Genomic DNA, 13,015 nt, shown 5'->3' on the forward strand with positions numbered 1-13,015 from the left:
GTATGCAAATTTATTGGCATTTGCAAGTATTGTTTTCATTGAGATTATATAGCCCCACCCCCTCACCATGGGTCTTTGACTTTGAAACTTTTACCTAGTTTACAAGTTAATGTTTGTATTTAGATTTGGGAACAACTTATAATTAGTCAATGGTATTTGGTATGCATTTGTATTAGCATTTACACATTTCATTTACATGGAGATTGTTTAGCCATATAACTCAGTCATGGATCATTGACTTTGAATATCATGACTTTGAATATTTGCATAACTTGTGTAAGATGTTAGAGTAATGCTATTTGGATTTCAACATTTGCATAATCAAAATTACAAAAAGGCGAGACATATCTCTGTGATAACAGGTTTATTAAAACATTTTTCCAAGAGAGTTTTTTTATTAAGCTAGAGGTTTTCATTGTTTAAAAGATTTTCTGATTTGATTTTTCAGATTTGATGAGGGTCTAATTGGTCAGATAGAAGATGATGTAATAGTTGAGAGAGAAGAAGTTGTTGATTTAGATACCTCAACAAGTACGACCAAGGGAGATAACTCTTTCTTGAATGAAGATCTGACTGTTCCTGAAGAAAGAACAAGAACAAAATCATGGAGTGACCAATGTGATGACGAAGACTCACTTGATTGAAGCTTGGCCAAACTAGAAATTAATTATTATGGTTATTTCATCAATGAAAATTGAGTGGAAGAATTTTCAACATGAGATTGTTGTTCTCAGCTTTATCAGCTTGTACTAGAAGAAGAGACTTTATTTCACCAATGTATAATTGGTTATGCTAGAGAATACATCAACTAGCAGTGAAGGTCTTAGTTGATTGTGTATGTACTTTGTTACAAGTGATATAAAGAGCCATATGTTATTATGTGCAATATCATTGTATTATATCATTAAAACAGCTTTTTAAGATTCCAAACATTTAGATATGATCAATTAACATTGTCATTTTTCTTCTTTATTTTATAAAATGTCAAATTTAAATTTAAATGACCAGAGCAAAAGATGATCAAAGATTGTTGTGACTAAAACATTTGATTCAATAGTCCTTTTTGTAAATGGTTTGTTTTTTGTAACGTAGACATTATTTTTTTATTTTTTAATCATTCTGGTTTTGATCAAATGTTTACAATTTCATTTTTTTCAAGTTTTCAGGCGTAACTGAAACTATAGGTTTGAATACACTTATATTACTAGATTAGAAAGATTTAAAGTTTCATCATTATCAAAAAAGATTTATTATCATTTTAATTACAACATTAATTCGCTTGTTAAGCATTTCTTTCTTTTTGCAAACCTTTCTAGTGTATTGATAAGGATATAGCCTCAATTGAGTGTAATAGGTTTTTTGATTTGAGGATCATGTTTTTCCATGAAATAGATTAAATTTAAACTTGAACAGATATTGTGATTTCTTACAGTATTTATATTTTTTTTGAATACTTTAACTGTAGACAGGGCGTTATTTAAATTTTTTAATTGATGCCGAAATATGGCTTTGATAAATGTGAAACACATTTTTATCTGACTTGTTAGCTTACTTATATTATTCTAGTCATGTTTTATATGCATCAATATATTTTATTTACACCTTTCCAGTAGGATAATTTCTGCAAAACACTAATCTGCCATGAATGCTTGCTATTCCAAGACAAATATACATCCTTAATTTGTCTATTTGCATTTAACTTCTGTGTACTACAAATCATATCTAGCTAGGTTAGATATAGAATTACATGACAAGAATTTTTCAGCTTATAACTTCTTACCAAGGTATATTTGTGTCACCTGACTTTAAAGTTTAAATGACTGATAGTTATTCCATGTGTTGTTTCTATACTTTGTCAAACTTTATACAACTACCTCAAAACAGCACTACAGAATTTAACCTATGTTTTTTATCCTTTTTTATATGAAATATGTTCTTTGATTATTTTGGCTAAATAAGGAGAGGGAGTGTCTGAATGAGTATAGTATAAAGCAGAAACTTTTTAGTAAGAAGTAATTAAGTTTAAATTTTAAAATGCCCAAATCCAGTTTAACTTTACTTATTAATTATGATGCAGTCTACAAAATAAGAACAGTAATGGCTCTTTTTTTCACAGCATTCCAGAGTTATTGAAATTGTTCTTTCTTAAAATGATAGATATTGTGTAAAATGATGATTGCCTAATTTTGTAGGAAAGATTATTTTGATAGTTTATGACATTTCATGTGTTTAAGAATGTGAATATGAAGAGTTATACAATTGGCCATTGAACTTTCAACCTGGTATAATTTGTTCTTGATTATGTAATAGTTAGAAAATACTGAACGATTTGTTATAATGTATATTTACATTACATTTGAATAATGTTGTTTATCTAGATTGGATCTGAGCGATATATTTATGATATACATTTTGTTTTTTATCAACTATTATTTTCAGTTTGTTAGAGGGAAGACTCATTTTCATTTCATCTGTTTCATTTTCATTTTTTAAGATTTCAGAAAATAAAAATTTTCAAATAATTATGTGTGTTTATTTTTACACTTTAAAAAGGCCTTTGTCAAAATGAAAATCTTTTACTACGAATTTTGAAATCCACCAATGGCTAGTCATACAATATAAAAGAGGGTTACACCTTTTTAGCTCACCTGGCCCGAAGGGCCAAGTGAGCTTTTCTCACCACTTGGCGTCCGTCGTCCGTCGTCGTCGTCATCGTCGTCGTTAACAATTTACATTTTGAACTTCTTCTAGAGAACCACTGAATGGAATGGAACCAAACATGGCATGAATGTTCCTTATGAGGTGCTGACCAAGTGTTGTTACTTTGTAGCCGATCCATAATCCAAGATGGCCGCCAGCGGGGGACTTAGTTTAACATAGGACCCTATGGGAAATGCATACAAATGACTTCTTTTAGAGAACCACTGAATGGAATGAAACCAAACATGGCATGAATGTTCCTTATGAGGTACTGACCAAGTGTTGTTACTTTGTTGCCGATCCATCATCCAAGATGGCTGCTAGCCGGGGACTTAGTTTAACATAGGACCCTATGGGAAATGCATACAAATGACTTCTTTTAGAGAACCACTGAATGGAATAAAACCAAACATAGCATGAATGTTCCTTATGGGGTGCTGACCAAGTGTTGTTACTTTGTAGCCGATCCATCATCCAAGATGGCCGCCAGCAGGGAACTTAGTTTAACATAGGACCCTATGGGAAATGCATACAAATGACTTCTTTTAGAGAACCACTGAATTGAATGAAACCAAACATAGCATGAATGTTCCTTATGAGGTGCTGACCAAGTGTTGTTACTTTGTTGCCGAACCATCATCCAAGATGGCCGCCAGCGGGGGACTTAGTTTAACATAGGACCCTATGGGAAATGCATACAAATGACTTCCATACCTGTCAACTGACCCGTATTCTGCGGGTGTGACCGGAGATTTTCACAATTCTGAGGGATCACCCGGAACACCCGCCGGGTCATCGAAATAACCCGGGAATTCCGAAAATGACCCGATTTCACCCGTATTTCTTAGCCTTGAGATTGATTTCATAAGTAATATTCCTTTGAAATACCGGCAAATTCGTAATTCGTCCATGAACAGGAAGTTAATCTAGCTATGTAAACTGTCAAATTAAGTGACCCATTAAGTGCATGGCTTCACTTGACAGCTTTGGTGTCAAACACACTGTTAATTAACACCAATTACCTTAGCTTTAGGTCGTAAATAAATTGCACCATAGGTTTACAAGCTGAACTAGAGTTACTTCCCCTTATTTGTCACCATTCAAAATTATTCCTTATATTTACGTTTTATGGGTGAAAAAGATTAAATCATAAAAATATAAAATTCAAATACATATTGAAAAATAACTTTTCATTATTTTTATACCTTTATACAATTTTTTAAAAAAAGTTGAAAATTATTTTTTACATTTATACTTTCTTTAACTGTATTACTTTATTTTATCATAGTCTAATTTCCTTGTTAGATGAATATATATGTGGTGGTGTTTAACGACCTTGACTGACCGTGCGAGGGCTGAAAGGCCAGTCAAGGTCGTTAAACACCACCACATATATATATGATGAAAAACATTATGGGTAAAGGCTTCATAGTCAATAGTCTCAAACATTTAAGAATTGCATTAAATTCAAGTGTTTTATGATTGCAGTAATTTTTCTCAAGAAGTAAAGCACATAAGACTGAGTTACACAAATTTATAAAAATCTTTAAAAGTGCAATGAAATAATTAATATTTAATAAGACTTAAAATGACTTAACAAAGTGAACATGCATTGATGTTTTGGTATCTTTGATATACATTATAAAAAAATGTACCATAAATACTGAAATTCAGCTCGAAAAAGTTTGTACGCGTTATGACCTGAGATTTGATTCTTCAATGCAGGTCATGACCTGCATTTTCATCGTCACAGGTTGACTTCCTCTAGAGAACCACTGAATGGAATGAAACCAAACATGGCATGAATGTTCCTTATGAGGTGCTGACCAAGTGTTGTTACTTTGTTGCCGATCCATCATCCAAGATGGCCGCCAGCGGGGGACTTAGTTTAACATAGGACCCTATGGGAAATGCATACAAATGACTTCTTCTAGAGAACCACTAAATGGAATGAAACCAAACATAGCATGAATGTTCCTTATGGAATGCTGACCAAGTGTTGTTACTTTGTAGCCGATCCATCATCCAAGATGGCCGCCAGCGGGGGACTTAGTTTAACATAGGACCCTATGGGAAATGCATACAAATGACTTCTTCTAGAGAACCACTAAATGGAATGAAACCAAACATAGCATGAATGTTCCTTATGGAGTGCTGACCAAGTGTTGTTACTTTGTAGCCAATCCATCATCCAAGATGGCCGCCAGCGGGGGACTTAGTTTAACATAGGACCCTATGGGAAATGCATACAAATGACTTCTTTTAGAGAACCACTGAATGGAATGAAATCAAACATGGCATGAATGTTCCTAATGTGGTGCTGACCAAGTGTTGTTACTTTGTAGCCGATCCATTATCCAAGATGGACGCCAGCGGGGAACTTAGTTTAACATAGGACCCTATGGGAAATGCATACAAATGACTTCTTTTAGAGAACAACTGAATGGAATGGAACCAAACATTGCATGAATGTTCCTTATGCAGTGCTGACCATGTGTTGTTTCTTTGTAGCCCATCAATCATCCAAGATGGCCGCCAGCATGGGACTTAGTTTAACATAGGACCCTATGGGAAATGCATACAAATGACTTCTTTTAGAGAACCACTGAATGGAATGAAATCAAACATGGGATGAATGTTCCTAATGTGGTGCTGACCAAGTGTTGTTACTTTGTAGCCGATCCATTATCCAAGATGGCCGCCAGCAGGGACTTAGTTTAACATAGGACCCTATTGGAAATGCATACAAATGACTTCTTTTAGAGAACCACTGATTGGAATAAAACTAAACATTGCATGAATGTTCCTTATGAGGTGCTGACCAAGTGTTGTTACTTTGTAGCCGAACCGCCATCCAAGATGGCCGCCAGTGGGGGACTTTTGAATGAAATTAAACATGTTCCTTTCCTTAGCAATGAGGTTGTGTTTTCACTTTTAGCCAAATTTTATATTTTTTCATATGATTTCAAAAACCCAAGTAGAATCAGGTGAGCGATACAGGCTCTTGAGAGCCTCTAGTTAGTTCACCTCGTTGAAGTGCTGATTGACTTTTTGTAATCACTTGGCATCTGTCATGTTAACAAAATCTTCTACTGTTCATAACAACCGAAACAAATCTAGTTTATAAGAATACATTGCCCCTTAAGTTATCAAGCTGATGATATGTTATCTTGGTGTCGACTGAACTTATCAATCTCATGTGAAAATTGTGCAGAATAGTATCCCTTCGGGTCATGAATGACATCAGATGGAAGTTGACCTGTTTTTGGTTTGACCATGAAAAATTTGTAATTGTTATACCTGTTCTGAATGCAAAAAACCCTGACTACAGAGTTTATGTGATTTATAGAAGTGTCAGCAGAGGACAAAATCTAACATTTACTAAAATGCATAATTAAATTAAAAAGACATGTCATGAAACAAATGATGTGTGCATATATTTAAAAAAAATCATTCCAATCATGCAGTGCACACGTTTGACATGTTATTTGGCCTTAAATTTAGAATAGATGACAATAAGCTTATAAATTTTAGATTACCTTAACAAGGTTCAATCTACCATTTTCTACATAAGAAAAGGACTGTACCAAGTCAGAAATATGACAGTTGTTATCCATTTTTATGTATTTGAGCTTTTGATTCTGCTTTTTAATTAGGGACTTTCTGTTTTAAATTTTCTTAAGTGTTCAGTATTATTGCATTGTGATTTTACTTTTTCCTTATAGTTCATTAAGAAGCCTTTATAAATAGAATTTTTTAAAGCACTTGATGATAATTGTGAAAGTATTTTACAAGTTTCATTTGCCTGTGTAAGAAATCAGATAAAGTGGAATGTTTTGAAATCAAAGTATATTTATATACTTTTAAAATGTGGGGTAAAGATATTCATTCAATCAAAGTCCTAATATGGCTGGTTTGATAGATATCAATTTTTATCTCTACTTTTATTATACACCAAGCCTGGGTACAGTATATCTAATATAATTGTTTCTGAGTAAGCATAGTGTATTGAGAACAACATTCTATACATTCTATCTTTAAGATTTACAAGAAGCTATCAATGAAATATATACTCAGATATTTAAGTTACAAAAAGATGTGTATAACTGTTCCGGACCATATGAGTATTTGGACCATACGCGTATGGTCATGACCATATGCGTATACTCATATGGTCCGACCATACGCATATGGTCGGACCATATGAGTATAATACTTGTTTGGTTATTAACGGGCCGGACCATATAGGTATATATTTTTTTTAAATTACATTATAAAAGTTTCAATAATACAAAAACTTTATCTAAAAAAAAATGATGGTAACATGACAATGTATTATTTGTTTAATACAAATACTACGTAAAATTTAATAATGATGCCATAGTTAATTAAGTTTTCATCGTTAGTTACATTCTTACATGTAGGCTTGGGTGACATTTACTTCCATACGGTAGTATATATCATAGTTTTTTTGCATTTGTAAGTCTTGGCTGTGCACGATCCTTTTCATTTACACCTTTTGTTTGCGAGTGAAAAGCTAGCCTTTTTGTAGTTCTGTGTACAGTGACACCGAGGTCTTCGGCCATTCCGATATGTCTACGGTGGTTTTTTTAAAAAGAAGCTCTAGATCTCAAATATCGTAACAAGACTGCAAAACATCATATTCACAAACCACTTAAATAAACTATGTTACTTTCCAGTTACTCCTTAATTGTGTAATGTTGTTCAGTTCATTAAGTAAAATATTGCCATTCAATAGTAATTATATTATAACAAATCGATATTGACCATCGGTAATGACCATAAGTATAAAATGTGTTTATTATAGTTTTGACAAGTAAGTAAAATTAACTAGATGAAACTTAAAATTTTTATTTAGCTTATCTTTTCATAATAATATAATAATAAAATTACCTATATGATAGCGTCTTTTTGATGAACGGTCATACAATATGAAGAGTTTAGAAGTATTAATAGTAAACTGTAACAGAGTGTTAACTACCCCGACCATACGCGTACGGTCGGACCATATGAGTATATACCCATATGGTCATGACCATACGCGTATGGTCCAAATACTCATATGGTCCGGAACATAACCATACATATCAAGACAATTACACACGCAACATCTCTTGAATTACATATAAAAAGACATATATTGAATTACACAGATCAATGTAAAATTGTATACACTGTTCTTGAATTCAAAAGAAAATGTTTGATAGTTTATAACATAACTTAGCAGAAATGGAGACACACGTGTGTTACATCCATATGTTATCCATCTCTTGAATACAACGTATAAATATTACATTGATGGACAGTTGGATCTAATCTGAATGAAGTTTAGTCACAAAGACAATTCAAAACTTTTGCAAAAAGTTTGATTTTTGACTTCACCCTTTTTACTCTTTCAGAAAATATTGTCATATATAACAAAAAGCAATTAAAAATATCTTCTATTAAAAGTAAAGTACAGGCAGAGACATATAATACAAGAGATTGGCAACTCGGCGAAATCCCGTAATATCACTCGGCCAGATTTAAATCTCGCGAGATCTCTTTGGATAATAGAGTCATTATCAAAGTATTAAAAGTACTAAAAGTAAGGGCGAATGTGTACGCATAAATTAACTGCTTCAGTGTTAAATTTAACATAATTAATTAAATAATTAGACTTCATACATAATTATTTATTTCAATGTCATTTCATTTTGATTTGTATTATATATTATCGAAAAAGAGACTTAATTTGATATTGAATTTAAATTAAGAAAAGGGATATTAAATAAATAATACTTGATAAATTGTATTAGAGTTCATTTTAATTGATAGTTCATAATGGATTTTTATTGAATATACACCTCTCTCGGAAATATAATTTCACAGGTGACATGTATATTCGATGGTCAGGTAAATCACAACCTGTGAAAAAAATAAGAGTTTTAATTGACCCCTTGTAAACAAGACGTTGTTACACCACAGGTGTCCACACTGTTTCCGAAAATACTATTTATAAAAGTAAAGATGATTAATGTGTTAAAAAAAACTTAATTTGTTGTATATTTATCGTTAATCACGATCGACTTTTATTCATGATTTATATAGATAATTAAAAGTTGATTACTTTTTGTGTTCATTATTAATTGGGCTTGTATTGATTTGTTTTTTTAGGATTGTCGGTAAATTGTTGTTTTCTAAGTGTGATTTTCGAAATTTCCTTATGAGCTTGCATTGAGTTGTTTTTTTATGATTGTCGGTAAAATTTATGGTTTCTCCTTTTCATGGATTGTGTATTTAGGACTTATATTTAATAAAAAATGGCAATTTTTGTCTCATTTGAAATAAACTACATTCATGTGCACGCATTATGTCGAAGTCCGATTTTATTTCGTGGGATGACGATCTCAATAGTTACGACTTGGATATACTCCTAGGTGAATACACTGATAACGAACTTTTTGTCGATAGTGATAGTGAAGAAGATATTAGTGAGATACCAGCAAAAAAAACAAAACAAAAAGATTGAACAATAGTGCAACTGCACATGGATATGAGTGTCCCCTATGCAATAAATATCTAAAAACTTTAAGTGGTTTCCGTGGTCACACATCAAAGCAACACGGAAGACAAGACTTAAAAGGTACAGTGAATTTACTTTTCTTTGCATTATCTTAAATACAAATGTCATAACCCTCGTCCTGAACGAATGTAGGACAGAAAGTCACAATTCAGCTTTGAACAGGAAAACACTCAATAAAAAACAAATCTTGAGTTTTTTTTCTTCAACTATTTATTCAATATATAAAGCAATTTTGTAATTATAAAATTCAATAATGATCAAATAATAGTTTTGTTATGAAAAAAAAATGTTAAAGTGGCTTAAGTGTCAAGAAACGTATCCGATTAAAATTTTATGAATTTGCATTTGCATTTATGAAGGCTTGTGAACAATTTCCTTAACTTTAACATGAATAAATAGAAATATTTCAAGATCTTTCTCTTAAATATTTGAGCAATTTTCAACAAACTATAAGTGACTTTTTATCCTATCAAAACATGTGACTTTCTGACCATTAACCCGTCATGAACATACATGAAATATATGCCACTGGACATCAATTTTCTAACAATCACACTTTATGACAATTGAAGACTTTTGATCTCGAAGGAAAAACCATATTAAAATTGTAAGAAACTGCTTAATAAACTATGAACCCATAGTAGCAGATATATTAGTCTAAGACGCATGATTTGTTAATTGTTATTTGGCTTTGAACTATAGCTGTCAGATATTCTCAGACCTGGTCGTTGTGTCTTTTTTTATCGGAAAGGCTAAGTACCCGGCCAAGTCCACTTGTATTTTTGTCCATCTGATGAGTTAAACCTTTTTCAACTGATTTTTATAGTTCGTTCTTACGTTGTACTGTTATACCACTATCCCAGGTTAGGGGGAGGGTTGGTATCCTGCTAACATGTTTAATCCTGCCAAAATATTTTTGTAAGCGACTGTCCCAAGTGGGGAGCCTGTAATTCAGTGGTTGTCGCTGGTTTATGGTGACAAATTTGTTTTTCATTCATTTTTGTATGTATAAACACGGCCGTGCCTGCATCATTTTGGTCTTTTGTGTATAGGTGTCTCAAAGGCAATCATACCACATTTCCTTTTTTATATATAATTGCTACCTGTTTGTGTAAAATTTTTGTATTAAGAAACATAATATTGTGTTGCACGACAAGTAACTTGGCAAGACTTCAAAGCATACATCAGTTCATGGTCTATATGTTTTTTCGAACCCTACATGTTTCTTTTGGACTTATTAAAAATCTCCTTGAAACAACCATACACATGTATATAATATACAGAATGAAGGCATGATTAATAGATTTCATCATTATCACAAGCCGTATGATTTTGTGTTCTGTTTGTTTTTGTGATGTTTTTTCCCCACGGTCAGCAAATCTATAAAACCTATTAACCAATTAATTTGTAGTTGCTTTTTGATGAACCAAATCACATCTGTAAAAATAACTCCACCATACACCCTATTATTCTAAATTGAAAAGGACCAGTCAGACCGACAATCAATTAGAAGTTGTATTTATACAATGTACATGTATCTAAAATATCACTGCATATGATTCCATACTTTTTCAGTCTTTAAACCAAAATATAACTCAAGAGAACAAAAAATCATTCCAGGTATAAATAATATTTTTATTATCATACATCTATTTATATATATATAATTATAATGCCATGAATGTATATTCATATTCAATAATTTTTTTTTTCATTTCTTACAGCTTATGACCATAGGGTTACAAATTCAGCATCTAACCTGTCTAAAGAAAAATCCAACAAAATTGATGTAAAAAAAGAAAAAAATACAGATGGTCAATGCAATTTCAGTACTACATATGACACAATATTTCACACTGCCTACAGAGATACTGCAGACAGCATCATATCAGATCCTATTCAAAATCTATTTGGTGATTCAGCTATTACAGAAATTACTAAGCAATGTAAGACAAACAATGAAGTTGAACAATTTTTTCAAAGCTTATTCAGTGACTTGTTCAAATTTAATGCCAATTTATGCTTGTCTCATGACAGAGAAATGTTCTTCTCCAAATTCCATAAAGTAAGAATAAGTAAATCCGTGACAGAGGCATACAGCACCCTGTTTAGTAGTAATGAATTTCTTGAATCCGATTTCAAAAACTTCTTGCAAGTGTTCATGCTTGAGCTCATAAATCAACTTCTGAATCAACAATGTTTACACGAAACACAGAAATCCAACATTCAACAATCAGAACTTTCCGACAAAGACCAGAGTATTCTATTCTATATAAGTGGCTACATCATAAGAGCATGCAGCAAAAAGTGTTGTAAATTGACAGGTGAAAAAAAAGGTTCAAAAATGGCTTGTATAGACAGATTGAGGTCGCAATCTAGCACCTCCTCATTCCTCACCAGATTTTCTAAATGGACCATTAAGAATGACCGTGGTGGGCTTATTGTGCCGTGTGACAACTTCTACCTCCTAATCCGTGAGTTTGAGATGGTTGTCAAGAAAAACATTCCATCCGACATATGTGCTTCATCATTCTTGTGTAAAAAATTACAGGAGAATATTATGGAATCCTATATGGTGAAATACTCTTCCGAAAAGGTTTTTACAGACTTAGATTTTTCTCAATACATACTTGTTTTGGAGGACATAATCAAATTGTTTCTAACCATTCGTGGAAATGCTTTCACTCGTGTCCATCGTAATAATATAATACAGAACAAAAAAGTTGTGAAAAAAAGCTCAAGCAGTCTGAGACAAGCGTTGAAAGAAAGACATGTTAACAACTAAGTATGAAAGACATTAATTACTGTACATGTAGTATGAATGACAATACAAATACAAAATATATGTACACAAATTACTTATATCATTTCTTAAATAATACAAATGTAATAACAGTATTTACAAGGTAAACAGATGGACCTGTACATTATGGTACATGTAGATGACCATGTATGTATATATATATTTTAAATATGAATTTTGAATTATGGCTATCTATGTATAGCTACAGACTACAGGTACATGTACTTCATTGTATTCATAAATGTAAACAATATGCCTTTTTTTTAGTAACTTAATTTTAAAAAAACAAATAAAACAGTGTAAAAATCTAGTTTCTTAAATTAGTCTTTTACAAATTATTTCTTGTTCAGATTTCAATAAAGGTAAGAATTTTGATTTTTTTTCTTCTTCAAAAAATAGAGCACAGTTAAAGCAAACACCATGAGCTTGTTATGAAACTACCTGTGTATACATATAACTTGTAGCAAATATGAAAAGATTATACTTCATTATAATATAAGGTATTATGGTATTACATTATGGACTTTGATGCTTTTTAAATTTAAGTTAAAACTGACAAATTTATACCTTCTATACATGTACATGAATGTTATAGCTGTTATACTAGTAGTATGCATGAATTAAATATTTAAGTACATGTGATTTCATAATAAAAGAAGAAAAATTATACTTCTTGTCTTGTCTATCATTTCCCTTATAATTACAGTTCAGGTGTCAAAATACTTTCCCCAGTCTATCTTTTTCTTGGTAGCTTAGTATTGTCTATTGGGATGTTTTTCCGGTTCGCACTGATGTTACTATATTTGTATATACTTGTATTATATGTCTCTGGTACAGGTATATATTTATATGTTGAAAAGTTAAACTGCTATGAAATAACTAAAAGATACTCTGTCTTTCATTGCATATCTCTATTAAGCATGATA

General features: G+C 31.8%; 1 protein-coding gene across 4 annotated transcripts in view; it reads left to right on the forward strand.

Annotated features, from left to right (window-relative positions):
• The window catches only part of LOC139493259 (RING finger protein 17-like), a 63,584-nt gene extending 62,351 nt beyond the window's left edge, over positions 1-1,233 (forward strand). For all 4 annotated transcript variants that reach the window (XM_071281487.1, XM_071281488.1, XM_071281489.1 and 1 more), the window contains one exon: positions 449-1,233. In XM_071281487.1, the coding sequence (XP_071137588.1) occupies positions 449-644 (196 nt within the window). In that variant the 3' untranslated portion in view covers positions 645-1,233. The remainder of the gene's footprint in view (positions 1-448) is intronic.
• Positions 1,234-13,015: the final 11,782 nt, after the last annotated feature.

Source organism: Mytilus edulis, chromosome 10 (assembly GCF_963676685.1).
Source record: "Mytilus edulis chromosome 10, xbMytEdul2.2, whole genome shotgun sequence".
Taxonomy (NCBI): domain Eukaryota; kingdom Metazoa; phylum Mollusca; class Bivalvia; order Mytilida; family Mytilidae; genus Mytilus; species Mytilus edulis.